Genomic DNA, 17126 nt, shown 5'->3' on the forward strand with positions numbered 1-17126 from the left:
GAGTAGATTAAAGATTAAAATCCTGATTGGTTGAAGGAAATGCAAATGTTTCTCCTGCAGCATCCTGGACACAAATGGCAGAGTCAAACATCTACAAAAGAGGTGGGTGCTGTGGTGGCACAGGGACAAAGCACAACCCATGTATTGAGGCCTTAGCCCTCATGCCAGTGGTCGCAGGTTTGATTCCTGGCCTGGTGACGTTTGCCACATGTCTTCCCCCTCTTTCCTGTCAAACTAGTTTCTAATAAAGGCCACTAGAGCCAACAAAACCTTAAAAAAAATCTACAAAAGAGGCCTGTTGATTGCAGGTTTCTACTGAAACCAGACTTCTTTGTCTCGGTGTCTCCTGAACCCCAGGTTAGTCTGAGACATTCAGTCATTCTAAATCATAGTAAATCAGACCACACACATGCTTTTTTTCCCTCCATTGTAAACTCTAAATGTAGAAAATTGTATAACTTCAAAGACACACTCAGATCAACACAGTTTATAGGTTTTGTGAAAGACCCATGTACTTCACGTTAAAAAGACTAACACTGCATACGGACCCCCTCCTGCTGTGGAATTTCATTAAGTCAAATTTGAGAATAATTTCTCATGGCTTTCATGAAGGAGGACAACTGCCAAAGATGCTGGTTGCATTTAGTTTGTGCACAAGCAGCAGACTGGCAGAGTGCTGCACCATTTGCACTGAAACTCTTGATTCAAAGGACGAAAGTATTGGTGCATGATGCTTGCTTTACAGCACCTAATCAAAGCTCCATGGAGAACCTGTAGGATGTTAAGAAAATGCAGCTGAAGTCCAAAACTACCTCCATCACATTCTGCTCACTAACCAGTCATGCAAAAGGAATTGAATGCAAAGTATATGTAATCCATTTGTATCTAGAATATTAGAATGCCATTATGAAAAATAAACTATTTTCTGTATTTGAATTACTGAAATTTTAGATATAAGGTATGAAACGGAGCATTTTATGGTATTTCCCGTATATTCATTCATACATTTTTTTATTTATGACGCATGCAGAATGAACTCCCCCTCGGCTGGGTTCTCCCTTTATTAAGTTTTTGTTTGTATTCCAACCCAGGCGTCGCTGTGGGGAGCTGGGCTCTGTTGGGGCAGTTACACTGTGCACTCTCCCTTTTACTACGCATGCTCTGTGAGTTTTTCCTATCCCAGGTTTGACCCTGACCACTATTTCCTCCGCACCGCTACTCTCTATAAAGTGTCCATGCTTTCCTCACGCAGTCTCTTTCCCCGGCCGCAAAACGACCGTGAGTGTCCAACTCACCGTTATAGGAAAAAAAAAAAAAAACTTAAAATAAAAACGCATAAAAAATATAAAATCTTCAAAATCTAAATAAAAACAAACGCAGAAATACTTAAACACAAACCTTTAAAAAAAATAGCAAAATTAAAAAAAATATATACAAATAGAGGTGGGATTTTAAAGAAGTTCTCAAGGTTTATTCTAAGAAGCTGGATTTGCGGAAGCTCTTATAATAATCGGGGGAAACTGAGGTACGATTAAGAACCGGGTTCTTTACTGTTTCGGGACAATTTCACTAATTGCGTATATATTTGTACTCGGGGAAGCTCTAAGAAATGAACACTGCGACGGGGAGTTATCCGATGGCTTCTCTCTACGTTGGCGACCTGCACCCAGACATAACGGAGGCTATGCTGTACGAGAAGTTCAGCCCCGCCGGACCGGTGCTCTCCATTCGGGTCTGCAGAGACATGATCACCCGGCGCTCCCTCGGATATGCTTATGTGAACTTCTCGCAGCCCGCTGACGGTAAGGAGTGACTTGCAGCAACTCAGTGCAGTGTGAGCATGACTTGAAAAAGCAAAAAAAGAAGAAGAAGAAAAAAAAAACAACTTCTGCATGTTTTCACTTGATGCTCATAATGAATGTAAATGATTTATTTTTTAATTTAAAGGTAATTCGTTGCACTCTTAATTGGGGCTTTTCGCCTCAGGTTCTTGCATGTTTTTGTAAAATAACCCAAGAAAATTTTTTCCAAATGTTTTAATTATTCTTAAAAGCTGGCAAAAAGGGACATTATCTTTACACCAAGCAATTGGCTATTTAAATGGACATCTTCTCTAAGCAGGCAGAAAAAGCTAAAAGCACAGCAGAACCTCCCTCTCCCCTTTGAATCTGTCGATTTGCCTTTTATTGTAGAGATTGTTTATTCTGTTTGGATAAAATCTTTTTAAAGAGGCTTGATGGCACTACAGTATTATATATAGTATGATCTTTACAAAGTTCATACTTTATAAAGTATGTATCCTACAATGGGTGCATTATAAAGTTATAATAGGTTGCATTTATAAACAACCTATCTGATACTTCTCAGGATTCAGAGGTATACCTGGTACTTTCCTGAAATGTGACATTTACTTTCTGGAACTCACAAACTGGCATTTACTTTCTCTAAACTTACCAGGTGTGGTCCTAAAACATAGATGTTATGTGTTTGAAATATCCAGAAAGTACTTGCTAAATTTTAGAAATTCAAAATTCGCAAATACGTCAGAAGCCCTGAAAAACATGCACTGCTATGTGATAAAGATTTTGTGATGATTATTCAGGAAATTTGGTTTGGAATTATAGTACAACATCAATGGATAATAAATTATAGAAAAATCTCAATTAGGAGATGGACAATTACTCATTGAGGTTAAGAAGATAAAGAGACTGCGTGTTTTCAAGATGACATTTCTTGTTTACAGTTAATTATTGAGCATGTCAATTTTAGGAACATTCATTTCGTTTTTAGTGAGAAAGTATGATATAGCTTCGTCTCTGAATATTGGGGCAAAAATATAACACGGTCTCAAAAATATGGACAAGTGGTAGGAGGCAGGATGGGGTAATGTAGCGCACCAAAACCCAAAAACAGGAGTTAATTTCAGGCGTTTTATGATTTATACATTAAGAGCGTTTGGGGTGGTGGTAGTATCAGGATTCGAACCATGTGATGGATAATCACAATGGTCACACTTTAGGAATAAATAAATACAAAAAGATATAAATACATACATACATGATTATTGTAACTTACTGAAACATTGACTCTGCTATCTTAAAGCTAGTTAAAAATTTTTTTATATGATACCGCCTGGCCGTGACAACCGCCCCTCTCTTTTTGTGGTGCCACTGGAGTATTGAAATCCCCAAACTGACATAATTAAGAAAATACCCTTACAACAAGTTTAGCATTTTATGATTTGAGGAGGTAAGTAAAATTGTCTGTATAAGCAACTGTATCGGCAAATGTTTTCACAGTCTATAGGATTAGATTGTATCAGACACGGAGAGGAAAGGTAGCAGGTGTTGCGGTTGCCGTTGGGGTCTTGGTGACACTGTCTACATTGTGTGAACTTTTCTCCTGTTGTATCAACACAAAACACCTGTGACAGCTTATCCACGCTTGAGTTTGTGACTCGAGCCCAGCAGAGATGGATGACGACAGACTTGTTTCCTGGAAGGTGCTTGGCAGCGAGCAAACCCCGAATGAGATATGCTCCAGGTTGTATCTGCTGGGTGTGTAAATAGATTTCAGGATTTGTTTGTGTGAATGTGAACAACAGGGCTGATATTCCTGTTCAGAACCAGCTGATTTAGGAGAATATTGGCAATCAAAAAAGTAGTAGATGTAATTTCTGTTTTTTTGTTGTTTTTTTTTTTCTCACTTGTGCCGTTTCTCATCTGAGTGGTGTTGCCGAATGTTTGTCTTCCTCATCAATGGCGAAGAACGCTCTACTCCCACTCCATGCCAGCACACATGCCACACAGGACCCCTCTCTAAATATAGCTCTTACATCTGAGCAGCCCAAAGTGTGCCTGCCGTATAACACTTGAGACAAACAGTTACTGGTTATTAAAGACAACGTTGATTATTACACCTACTGACTGACTAAATTAACACATTAGCCATTTTAGGGGGGAGCTCTTGGTCTACAATTTCCATTCAGAATCTTCCAGAAGTCCCTGTGATGCCACCTTCTGTGAGCACACTGGCTGGGAAGTACAATTGTGAGCCAAACTGCTGATGCCAGCAGACGCAAGGGAGCTCCGTTTTGTTTACCAGACACTTTCAGCTGGAGAGCCCCTGTGTGTGTATGCGTGTGTATGCCTGTGTGTGTGTGTGTGTAGCATTTGAACAAAAGGGGATGTTTAGCACGGGAGCCCACATTGACATGGGAGGTGAAGCAAAAGATAGCTACAGATTGATGTAGCTGGGCGGACAGAGCAATGGTCGATGACTGCACTAAGAGAAATCTAAATGGAAACATATTTGTTCATATGAGCCGAAAGTCTTGTTTTGACTTCAAGGCATGTGGTTTGTCCAAAAAGAAAGACATGTGCTGCGAGCTTTCCGACTGCAGCTGCCCCACACTCGTCCCAGCTGCTGGCAGATAACTCATGAGGCGCATGCTTCACTGCTGTGTTTTAGCATGCGCTTTTTCAGCAGGCTTGCAGCCGGGATTCTCCGCAGTGAAAGAAAAGACGTTCAAAATGGTTTTAAATTATAACTTTATGATTATTGTTGCACCAAATCACTGGTACAATAGTAGCGGTGCATTCAGTTCATATTGTCCATACTGTGCCTTCCAAAAGTACTCATAACCCATGAACCTTTGCAGGTTTTCACATGTTTTCAGCCTTAAACTACAATTTTTTCTTTGAAGAGGCTTGTTAGAGAGAGTCTTGAAGGATAATGTTGTAAAGATGTTAAAAGCATGGTTAGATGCAACTTGCTAAGCTTTTGACAACTCATGGAAAAAGTTTCAAGTATTGTCTGGAAATGGAAAGAGTATGGGACAAAAACAAACTGTTCAGTTCCACAATGTTCCAGTATATTTTCTGAGTGAATGTCCATGTAAAAAGTAGCAAAACTTGACCTTTCCCTTCACTTCTTTCTAGCGGAGAGAGCCCTAGACACCATGAACTTTGACGTGGTGAAAGGGAAGCCAATCAGGATCATGTGGTCGCAGAGAGATCCCTCCCTCAGGAAGTCCGGCGTGGGCAATGTTTTCATCAAGAACCTTGACAAGTCCATCGACAACAAAGCCCTGTACGACACCTTCTCTGCCTTTGGCAACATCTTATCGTGCAAGGTAGAGTCTTTATAAAAGTAAATATTTATTTATTATCTGTATTCGGATTAAGTCAGTCAGTGTTGGGTTTATGCAATGTAGACAATTGGATACTTAAAAATAAGGGAAGAGGTAAAGTGGAGAATGAAAGACCTGCAATGCCATCTACATCCAGAACTTCGCACAAATCTGGAAACATTTGTCATCCTTCACTTTTGCTCTACTCTAAATTTCATCTATTGGCTATTTAGTTCTCTGGTTATTTGTTTAATAATATTTTATAATATTTTTCTTAGCATCAACAAGAGACGTTGGAACAAACTACATCTTTCTGAAAGGAAATTTGAAACAAAGAATATGGAAATCTAGTTTAAAAAAATATTTTTCTTTAAGCTCAGTGAAAAAGCAGCATGCCAAATATAACTGGTGTCACATAATGAGAAAATATGGACACAAAGTAAAAATTGTTACATTAACGTTGTACTGTAGCAAAACAAAAACAGTCCAAGACTGAAGGACTAATAGAGAGTCTAAAAAAACAAAGACTACAAATGAGAGCACTCATAAAACCTCCAAGCCTGCACATAAAGACTTTGATTTTTTCAAAGCGGTCACAGTGTATGTAAATTGTAAAAAACCACGCTTACTGTTCTAGCACTCCTCTTAGTGCTAACTGACTGTAGCTTGAGCATCTCATACAATTATCCTTCCAAATTCTTCAGTCTGTGCTTGAGAGCTGTCTGCATTCCTGAAGACATTATACCCCTGTCCACCTTTCCAAGGTGGTGTGTGATGAAAACGGATCAAAGGGCTACGCATTTGTCCACTTCGAGACGCAGGACGCAGCAGATCGCGCCATTGACAAGATGAACGGCATGCTTCTGAATGACCGCAAGGTGTGAGTGTCTGATCATTCTCTTTAAGTATATTCCCTTTAGTTTTTTTAAACCATTACCGTGAGTTTGTCTAAGTGAATTATACATGTTATCAACCCTAATTAGAGATCCAGGTGTCAAGAGTTTTGTTTGTGTTGACGTCATGTGGAGACTGTTATTCACTTTGCCTTGCAGAAGTTCATAGTTATTGAATGTCATTGCATTTGTCATGCTGAATCAAACTCAAACTTCAATGTACGTTATTCAGATTGCTTGTGATCTACCAACATGAAGCAAATAATACATGGTTTTCTAATTTTATTTACAGATGAAAGTCTGAAACATGTAATATAGGTGTATTAACCTCACCTGAGGTTAATAGCTGCAGGTGTTTTTGGAAATGTCTTCACATGGATTGCAGGATTCTAATTCTCAATTAGAGTAAGATCTGGAATTTGACTGGTCCAATCAAACAAATGAATACGCTTTGATATCAGCCAGGCTATTGCTGCAGCTGAGTGTTTAGGATTGTTGTTCTGCCTTGTGGTGAATCTCCACCCCATCTTCATGTCTTTATGAGCCTTTAGCAAGCTTTCCTCCAAGACTGCCTTGTGTTCCGCTCCAATTGTTCATCCATCTCATCGACTCCTGCTAAACAGAAGCAACATGCCACACAACATGATGCTGCCACTACATACTTTTGGTGTTCTGGATGACGTGAGGTGTTATATTTCCACCACACATAGCACTTTGCATGTATATCAAAAACCAGAGTATCTTCTTTCACATGTTTGTGGCTTTTTGCAAACTGCAAATGGGACTTTTTATGTTTTCTTTTTCGGAAATAGTGTTTTTCACACAACTCCTCCATAAAGGTCAAATTTTTGGACTGCAAGGCTTGTTATGGGTACTCTAGGTTATTCATTTTGTTGTTTCTTTTACAAAGCACCATTCTCTGTGCAGTTCTTTCTAGAGGCCCCTGAGCATTTCCCAAAGACAACTTAGCCTTTTTTTTTCAGTTTGTTGAGCTTCTTTAAGTCTCTAACTCTGATGCTGATGGTAGAACAGATTGTACTCTCCACAGCAGACTTATAGAAGAGCTGCAGCTTCTTGAAGCAAACCCTAAAGGATAGATGCTTCCTCAACAATTACAGCTCTTTCCTTTCTTATCTAAGTACACTTCACCACTGGCAGTGATGGCAGTCCCATGATGAATATAAATTCATGACTCTTTTTTTTTTACATTATTGTTTGTAAAGAAAATAAGAAAAAAAACATAATTGAGATAAGCTCATTTTCTTTTCACAGTGTAGCTTTGCACCACATTGTGTTGGTGTAGATCCCGATGAGATCCATTGAAGTTTGAGTTTGTTGCCTAACAAAATATGGAAATGTTCAGTGGTTATGAATGCATTTACAGGGCATTGTTTTTTATTCCTGTATTTCTAAACATGAGTGAACTGACCTGATATGCTTTTTTTTTTTGTTTGAGTTGGTGAGTTTGTGTGAAAATATATTGACTAATATACTCATCATTTATTCCACGCATACCTTAGAAATAACCATCTAAAAGCTCTTTCCCACCAGAGACGTTCTTTGTTCCCTTACTGTCCACTTGCTGGTCATTCATCTTAGAGTGTGTGAGTGTGTGTGTGTCTGCGTGACAATGCTTGTGTGTTTTAGTGATGGATCGAATGCAGATATGCAATACAGGATGGCAGAAGGGGAGAGGTCCTCATAACCAGGTAGATAAGATCGTTTAGTCTGCATCTGATTTCCCTTTAAACTTGTGAGAGTTTTCCTCCAGCTCTCTCCATCCACCTTCTCATCACGTTTCGGACCAAGACCCTGACATGGTTATGTCTAGCATGCCATCATTTATGCTTGCCTTTGGATGCTGGATGTGTTTTATTTTCTTTTTTTTTTTTCACAGTCAAGCCTGAGAATGAAGAGTCACACAATAAAATCTTGGTTTCAGTTTGTCCAATGGATGTTGTCCGTGTTTATGTGAATAAAAGATGGGGCCTGGTGTATGTCTCAGGATTGTTGAGACTATTTCACAAAAGTGTGTTTGGCTTCTCATGCTGCTCGTTCAGGTTTGTGGGTCGTTTTAAATCTCGAAAAGAGCGGGAGGCTGAACTCGGTGCCAAAGCCAAGGAGTTTACCAATGTTTACATCAAGAACTTTGGTGATGACATGGACGACGAACGACTGAAGGAGCTTTTTGAAAAATATGGTAAATTGACACATACAAGTGCTTTGCAAGGTGTTTTATGTTAACTGTTGTCAGGTTACACCCAAACATGTCCTTGTATTCTACTGAGATTAAACATGATAAACCAACACGAAGTGATACGACTATGAAATGGAAGGAGGATGGTGCATTTTATTTTCAAGTAAAGGTGGGAGAATCTGTTGACAGGAAAACTATTAGTTGTGCACTTTACAAATCCAGTCTTTGTGGTAGAGGTATGTTATTGCACAAAAGGTGTGTTCAAAATGTTCTGGATTAGACGGCTGTAAAACAGATGCCCACCACATTTTCAGACAGTTTGCAAAAATTAAAATACCAATGTGAGATATTTCCTCACCGTGTGCTACTTTATGTTGCACATCATGCTAAATGCTACTTTATGTTGCACATCATGCTAAATGCCACAAAAAGACAATACAATTATTTTCACCACCTCTTTTCCACATTTGCAGGTAAAACCCTGAGTGTGAAGGTGATGGCAGACTCCTCGGGAAAATCTAGGGGTTTTGGGTTTGTTAGCTTCGAGAAACACGAGGATGCTAACAAGGTATTTTTAAATTACCAGGGATCTGTAGAGGCTATGCTTGATTTTGGAAATGTTCTCACACAAATGTCTGTTCATCCAAAAGGCTGTGGAGGAAATGAATGGCACCGAGCTGAATGGTAAGACCGTCTTTGTGGGCAGAGCTCAGAAGAAGATGGAGCGGCAGGCGGAGCTGAAGAGGAAGTTTGAGCAGCTCAAACAAGAACGAATCAGTCGGTATCAGGTAAATTGATGCCTATGTTCCTTTTACTGACTTTACATTCAAAAATCTGAAACTGAAATGGGAACTTCTTTCATCAGGGAGTCAATCTTTACATCAAGAACCTTGACGACACAATTGATGATGAAAAATTGCGTAAGGAGTTTTCTCCATTTGGCTCCATTACAAGTGCAAAGGTGATAAAAAAAAATCTAAACAGATCATTACAGCTTATCTAAAACGAATCTGCATTGCACTGTCATTGCGCATGTGTGTTTAGGACCTTTGTTTATTCATTAGGTGATGTTAGAAGAAGGCCGTTCAAAGGGCTTCGGCTTCGTCTGCTTCTCTTCTCCCGAGGAGGCCACCAAGGCTGTGACAGAGATGAACGGACGTATCGTTGGCTCTAAACCTCTGTACGTCGCTCTTGCTCAGCGCAAAGAGGAGCGCAAAGCTCACCTCACCAACCAGTACATGCAGCGCATTGCTGGCATGAGGGCCATGCCGGCTAACGCCATCATCAATCAGTTCCAACCCACAAGTGGCTACTTCATGCCCGCTGTGCCCCAGGTGAAGGAATCACTTTCTGAATTGATAAACTGACCAACTAGTAAATTAAAGGAGAATGAGCCGATTTGATGTAGGGAAAAATTGCAGTACTACTTTAGAAAATCTGGCAACAAATAAAAGTTTCAAAATAGTATTTTGCATGTATTGTGGTTAAATATGAAAATTCCTTACATGTTTCTTTTTTTTTTTTTGCTAAGCATTGCATTAGAATGCAAATTAAAGTTGGATGTTTTTGCATCAAAAATAGTGAGACATGTCCCGTTTGACCGGAAGAAGAAGTAGAGGTCCTTAGCTTGGTGGAGAAGAGGCAGACATTCACAGTTCAGGTGTAACAATATGTTAACAGTACAGTTATTAGTCGTACACTTCACAAATTAAAGACTTTATGGAAGAGTTTTTCTCAAAGGAAAAAGTATTAAAACCTCCTGTTTGCCGTCTGCCACTGGTGAAAGCAGAAACAACACGTGCATTGTGCAAGAAAATTCTTTAGCTATATAACACCTAAATATAATCTTGTGATCATTTAGAAAATATATATAGTAATAACATTGCACATCACCCTGAACGCACTGTCCCCAAAGAGAAATATGGAGGCAGCAGTACAAAGCTGTTGGGATGTTTATTGTTGCACAGGGACAGGAAAGCTGGTTGGATTTAAGAGTTGGATGGAGTTAAATACAGGGCAAGACTGGAAGACGATATCTTTGAGGTTGCTGAAGACTTGAGACTGGGAAGGAAGATTTCATTCTAGAAGGAAAACAACCCAACATGCACAAACATGCTTAGATCAGAGGATGTCTGTGTGTTAGAATAAACCAGTCAAATCCACATTAATCCACCTGAAAATCTATTTCAAGAGTTGACAGTTCATGTTCACAGACTCTCTCCGTCCAATGTGGATATGACTAAGCTACTTTACTATAGGAATTGTCTAACATTTCAGTCTCTAGGTGCAAGAACCCAGTAGAGACGTACCCCCAATAACTGGTGCCTTAATTCCCTTCTTGCCCCTATTAGGCCCAGAACAGGACCACATACTATGCACCGAACCAGCTGGCTCAGATGCGGCCCAACCCACGGTGGCAGCAACAAGGTGGTAGAGGTCAAGGTGAGCATATAGTGCCTCTGTAACATCCAAGTAAACATTCAACATAGTGTAGAAATGCTTTGCTTGTGTTGATCCCAGGCGGTTTCCAAGGAATGCCTAACTCGCTGCGTCAGCCTGGACCCCGGGCCAATCTCAGACACATGACTCCCAGCAGCGGTGCACAGGGCCCACGAGGTCTGCTTTGCTATGAAAAGTGACCATTATCAGTGTGTCTGCTATTTAAATTTGTACTTTTTCGTCTTTATTTTATCTCTCTCCTGTTAGGTGCCGGTCAGACCATGGGTCCTCGTCAGTCGATGGGAGTTCCCGGGCCCAGGGCCATGCCTCCTTACAAATATGCCACTAGTGTCCGTAACCCCAATCCCCAAGTGGTGCAACCTATTGCCATACAGCAGGTATTATTTTTTAGCTCCCTGTCAGAATAAGCATGCATATCTATAAACACTCTTTTCTGAAATACCTCATCCATCCCATTTATAGACTCAGCCAGCTGTGCATGTTCAGGGCCAGGAGCCGCTCACGGCCTCCATGCTGGCTGCTGCGCCGCCTCAGGAACAGAAACAGATGCTAGGTATGACCCTGTTCTGCTGGGAACAAACTGTACCAACTTTTGACTTTCTTTCGACTAATTTGTTATCATTTTAAAACAGGGGAGCGTTTGTTCCCGCTGATTCAGGCCATGCATGCCAACCTGGCGGGAAAGATCACTGGCATGTTGCTGGAAATCGACAACTCGGAGCTGCTGCACATGCTGGAGTCGCACGAGTCTCTCCGTTCAAAGGTACCTTATTAATCCTACCTGGAACAAAGAATGTTCCCCATGAAGTCACTAAACTGTTTCTTTCCTGTTTGATTGGTTCAGGTGGAGGAAGCTGTTGCAGTGCTGCAGGCCCATCAAGCAAAGAAGGATGCTACTCAGAAAGTAGGTGGCATAGCGACGACTGCTGCTGCTACATCCTAAAAACCGGATACTGTATTAACTTGGTAAGAAAAATAGTAAAACTAATCATATTTGATCATTTCAAATTATTTACATTGTGGTACTAATGAGTTCATTGTGTTGTTCCAGGACTGAGAAATCAAAGTCAGGATGGACAGAAACACTACAGTACCTTCAATAACTTATACAAAAATATCAGGAAAAAATAAAAATACAATTAAGAAAAAAATCTTATTTTTTTCTTAAAATCCGTTCAAGAGAATTCAGTTTCTAGTTGCAACACACTTTTAAACTGCACACTACGTTAATGCGAAATAGTTGTGAACACAGGACACATTTTAGCAGAAAAGACCAGAAACCTTTTTCCAAAACCAACATGAATCTTGTTCTTTATTTTTGCTTGAAGGCTTCACTTTGATTTTAAAATGATCGGCTTCTTAGCCATCTCATGTTATCATGGGCGTGTGGAATTATCAATAAAGGGATGATAAACAAACATAAGTCTCTTGGTGTTTTATTGAGTCAAGTTTGACTTCAGGTATTTTGAATGGGAATAAAGTAAAGGATCATGACTCATATTGAATAGGATGTGCTGCTGTGACAGGTTTAGGTGCTGATAAGTGGATGGAATTTCTTTACAACAAGAGAAGGTAATTTTTGCAAATTACTGATTTTCAATTTTTTTTTGGAGCAGCAAAAATAATTCCTGTGACTATAAACTATTTGTTTATAATTGCAAAGAAACTATAAACAAATAAATTAAACCTTCAAAGTCTTAGTGTTTATTAATGTTCAAGACCTTTCATTTTTTAATTTAACAAATTTTTAAAAGTTTCAATGTGGTCATAAAGAAATGTAGCATTAATATCCATATTAATGCTACATTAATAGCATTAATAGGAATCCTATTAATTAATTATTATCATTATAGATCTTATGTCTAACACTTGTTTTTAAGAGTTTCAGAGATTTTTAAAAATGTTTTTTATACTTACAAAAAACATATAATCTAATATAGTGTGTATTTTACTGTGCTAGTTAGCTTACACTTTTAAGTTAATATTTTGAGGGAAATGGTCATTTTAAAAATAAATATATTGTTTAATAATCATCATAATGTACGAAAAAACGTGCAATTTAATTAAATGTAATATGATAATGGCCATATGATTATAAAAGTCAGAATAACCAGTTATTTTATTACTTTAATATTATGCTGAAGTATTGACAAAATGATAGTGAAAGTGATCATAATGTAAATATTGTTGTGTAAATAATTTCAAATTTCATTTACTTAGAGGAGACAAAGAAAAACAGGAGAGCAATTTAGCAAAACAAGTATTGCAAACAGTTAACGCAGTGGAGATTAATTACGAGGGACTTAATGTTTCCGCTTTTGCACAAAGAAGTACACTATTTTATATCCAAACAAATTTTATTAGTAGTCTTTAATAATAAAAATTATGTTTAGCTTCAACTTTGAAGGACTACTTACGTCGATCAATCAAACTGAAAAAAGATAATAAACGTGAGTAGTAGTTCCAGGGATGACCACTGAGAGGCGCTGTAGCCAAGCCCATCGTGGAGGCGGTCTTTACTTTTCAGCCCACCAATCAGCGGAAGCAGTCATAGTTGAAAGGTTACGTCTAATATGGCGGCCAACAAACGAGTTCTGTATGTCGGTGAGTCTTTTAGATTTTTTTTACTTTAAAAGTGAATTATATGATTTATGGTTTATGTATTTTAGGAATATTGTTCTACTCCACTTATAATTGTGTTCATAAAAGTAATAACAGAGCGCAAAGACGGTATTTGTTCCTTTAGTAGATTAGAAAATGTGCACTAATCTACCAAATGCTGCAATCTTTTAATATCTCCTAACTTTAATGTAGTATTATTAACGATACTAGTTATGATATAAAGACTAAAGACTGGCATTCACCTCTGAATCTTGGCAAACATCTAACATACACAATAAAAACATCATCTTATTATTGTGTATAAGCTGAGTGTCTGTATTGTGTGTTTTCTCTGAGGTGGCTTGGCTGAGGAGGTGGATGAAAAGGTGTTGCATGCAGCTTTTATTCCCTTTGGAGACATCATAGACATCCAGATACCACTAGACTATGAAACAGGTAAACCCACACACTTATTGTTACATTTACTAAAAATGCCAGTGGATCCAGGCCTAATTACTGTGTGTTGTGTTAAATTTTCAGAAAAGCACAGAGGATTTGCATTCATTGAGTTTGAGCTGGCAGAGGTGTGTGAAGGAATGGAAATGTAGAGGTTTAAAGCGTGTTTCTCTATAAGGTGACTGATGAGTATTTTTTTCTTGTGCAGGATGGAGCCGCAGCTATCGATAACATGGTAAGAGGTAAAAGTGTGCCATTACTCTCTGGTGGCCTTGAGAGTAATAGCTGACGTGCTGCTTCTTTGCTTTTTGCTAATCAGAATGAGTCCGAGCTCTTTGGACGGACCATCCGTGTCAACATTGCAAAGCCAATGAGAATCAAAGAGGGTTCTTCTCGACCAGGTAATGAAAACTATACTCCACTCGGGACTTTTTACATTTTTTTTAATTTTACTTCATTCTGTAATTTTTTTCCCCTCCCACTAGTGTGGTCGGATGACGACTGGCTGAAGAAGTTCTCAGGGAAAACGGCAGAGGAAGCTGAAGCAGAGGCAGCATCTGGAGAAGCAACCACCGCAACACAGGAAGTAAGAGGCATTTCCTTATCTTAATAGTTTACATGTCTGATAAGTGAGTTTCTTTGTCAGTCACCGCCTTCGCTGCTGAATGTGCTTTGGCTTTTTTTTTTCTAAATTAACTGGAATTTAATAATTGAATGTATTATTTTGCAGGGTGAGCCTCCAGCTAAGAAGGGCAGAGTGAATCCACAGGTCTACATGGATATAAAGATCGGTAACAAGCCAGCAGGGAGACTGCGCTTCCTCCTCCGGGCCGACATCGTTCCGATGACAGTAGGTCTGTACAAACTCCTTAAACATGTTGTTGTAGGATTGACAGATCTGTAAGGATGAACATTCTTTCTTGCTTGGCCAACAGATGTCCTGTTTTTTTGTGTGGTGGGATTATGTTGTGTAGGTTTATTTATTTTTTGTTTTAAGTTTCTAATTGACACAAAAAGACAAAATAAGTTTTTTTAGCATCGTATCTGCAGTGGTTTCCAGAGAAGCTACTCACAGAAAAGGGACATTTAGTTTATATACGTCAGGAATTAGAACAAACTTAGAATCCAGAGAAACTACTCATACTACACTAGTAATGCAAAGCACTTTGAATTGTCTTGTTGCTGAAAATGTGCTATATAAATAAAATGATCTTACAACATTTCACAGTAATGTGCAGTTAGTGTTGCCATCTCAACATTTTAGGCCCAAACGTCAGGATGAAGGTGGGCTTTTAGATGCCTCCAAATTCTAGCAGCAACTTGTGAAATATGACTCCAACCTGCTGGAAATCTCTCGGATGCATCAAAGAAATAGGGGGGAAAAAAACACAAACCAGTTTTCTACAGCTTTAAAATGAAACTACAGATTTAATATAATGTTTATCTAAAACTTTACACTGTTTTTAAATTCAATAGAGAACTTCCGCTGCTTGTGCACACATGAAAAGGGGTTTGGCTACAAAGGCAGCAGCTTCCATCGCATTATCCCTCAGTTCATGTGCCAAGGAGGAGACTTCACCAATCACAACGGCACCGGCGGGAAGACCATCTTCGGCAGAAAGTTTGATGACGAGAACTTTGTCCTCAAGCACACAGCTCCAGGTAAGTAATCTAGCAGTAAGCGGATTGTTTGTTTTCTGATCCTGACTACGTTTGGCTAAAGTTGTGCGCTCGCTCACACAGGGCAGCTCTCCATGGCCAACTCTGGGCCAAACACAAACGGCTCTCAGTTCTTCATCACCACAGACAAAACAGACTGGCTGGATGGGAAACATGTTGTGTTTGGAGATCTGGTGGAGGGCATGGATGTGCTGCGTGCAATGGAAGTAAGAAATCAAGCCACAATCTGTTTATTTCACTGAAATGCAGGTTTCTAATCCAGCGTAAAATCCTGTTTTTAAGGAGTTGGTCATCTTTTAAAAATTAGATGGATTTTAATGTAACCTGACTTTGCTTTATTCCTCCAGGCTCAGGGAACGAAGGATGGCAAGCCAAAACAGAAAGTGATCATCTCAGACTGTGGAGAATATGAATGAATGAGTAAAAAAAAAAAAAGTATTTGTCTGTGTCTGATGGCTGATGTTTGTCTAAAACCAATAGTTTTTTTTAACTGAAATCCACTTCTGTTATGTAAATATTTCAATAAACTCATTTTTATAACTAATCTCAGGTTGGTAAGCATTTTTCAATAATTGCTGTCATCTTTTTATGTCTGAGTTACATATAAACTGTGCAAAAGGCGTTAAAACTAATTTTTTAAAAATATTTTAATTGCAAGTAGAGAGATCTTAACATTTATCCAACCTGTCACAAAAATACAATATGTTCCTGTTTCTTTAGATCAGTATATCAAAAAACACGAATCAGGATAATTTGACATTAAAACTCTTTAATTGATTCCTTTGCCCTCTTAAGACTTGATTTCCAAATACCGATCTCCTGCTAGCATATATTTTTAGCTCTGAATTATTTTCTTTTGTCCTTATCTTTGCCTTCCCTTTTGGTCATTAAACACAAAACTGCCATATTTAAGACACAAGAACTGGTAAGAAGTTGAGTGACGGATCATACAAAGTTTGAAGAAAAACTTTGAAAGACCCACATAAAGTCTGGCTACTTAAAAACTTCTCCACTGTCCTCTATAAATGATTATCATCTTATAGCACTGACTCGTTAATAAAATGTTTTAACTGGCTTGCATCACTAGTTACCAGCTGCCTATAATCCAAATTGTGGATACGAACCAAGAACTTGTTCATTTACAATCATTCCACAGAGACTAAATGAATGGACTTATGTTGCTAAGCCAGCATAATGCCGCCTGTCTCTGGATTCTGAATTTCATGCTGGAGAGATTCGGCATAGTGAATTTCTCCAGAGAGATTCAGCATAGTGAATCTCTCCAGTTTCATTATGCACTCTCAAAGTTGTGTGTTCAGTCCATTTCTTTTAACACTATTAACATACAACTGTACGTACACAGTTGTACGTGTATGTACAACGTACGTTGGAGTGTGTACGTTGGAGTGACGTCTGGTTCACCTGTAACGATCTTGTCTGAATAATACCACTGGGCTTGTGAACTGGACCCAGCAGAGATTGGACTTTCCAAGAAAATAAAAACCAGCACACCCTGGCAGCACCCTTACAACATTCTTTTACGCTGAGTTTTGAGATGATGTTGATATGACGATGAGACCTATTCAGATGCAAACTGATGAACCGGAATGGGTGCATTTTAAAAAAAGTAGAATGTCATTGAAAAGGTAATTTATTTCAGTCATTAAATTCAAAAAGCCAAACTCAAATGGTTATCACACACTAATGG

The 17126-nt window shown here is 38.8% G+C and overlaps 2 protein-coding genes across 2 annotated transcripts; both read left to right on the forward strand.

Annotated features, from left to right (window-relative positions):
* Positions 1 to 1247: 1247 nt before the first annotated feature.
* pabpc4 (poly(A) binding protein, cytoplasmic 4 (inducible form)) lies at positions 1248 to 12104 on the forward strand. The gene is made up of 15 exons (XM_081603095.1): positions 1248 to 1802; positions 4941 to 5134; positions 5896 to 6011; positions 8085 to 8224; positions 8695 to 8789; positions 8872 to 9009; positions 9087 to 9182; positions 9286 to 9555; positions 10573 to 10663; positions 10742 to 10837; positions 10928 to 11058; positions 11144 to 11234; positions 11314 to 11444; positions 11526 to 11647; positions 11733 to 12104. The coding sequence occupies exons 1-14, from the start codon at positions 1610 to 1612 to the stop codon at positions 11622 to 11624; spliced, it is 1881 nt and encodes a 626-aa protein (XP_081459221.1). The 5' UTR covers positions 1248 to 1609; the 3' UTR covers positions 11625 to 11647; positions 11733 to 12104.
* A 1067-nt stretch (positions 12105 to 13171) lies between these two features.
* ppie (peptidylprolyl isomerase E (cyclophilin E)) lies at positions 13172 to 15962 on the forward strand. Its single transcript, XM_008399582.2, has 10 exons — positions 13172 to 13285; positions 13640 to 13738; positions 13823 to 13866; positions 13947 to 13973; positions 14058 to 14139; positions 14224 to 14324; positions 14469 to 14592; positions 15215 to 15400; positions 15482 to 15624; positions 15766 to 15962. Exons 1-10 carry the CDS (start codon positions 13255 to 13257, stop codon positions 15832 to 15834), a joined length of 906 nt encoding a protein of 301 aa, XP_008397804.1. The 5' UTR covers positions 13172 to 13254; the 3' UTR covers positions 15835 to 15962.
* Positions 15963 to 17126: the final 1164 nt, after the last annotated feature.

This window comes from Poecilia reticulata, chromosome 22, assembly GCF_904066995.2.
Source record: "Poecilia reticulata chromosome 22, P_reticulata-male-v2, whole genome shotgun sequence".
Classification (NCBI taxonomy): domain Eukaryota; kingdom Metazoa; phylum Chordata; class Actinopteri; order Cyprinodontiformes; family Poeciliidae; genus Poecilia; species Poecilia reticulata.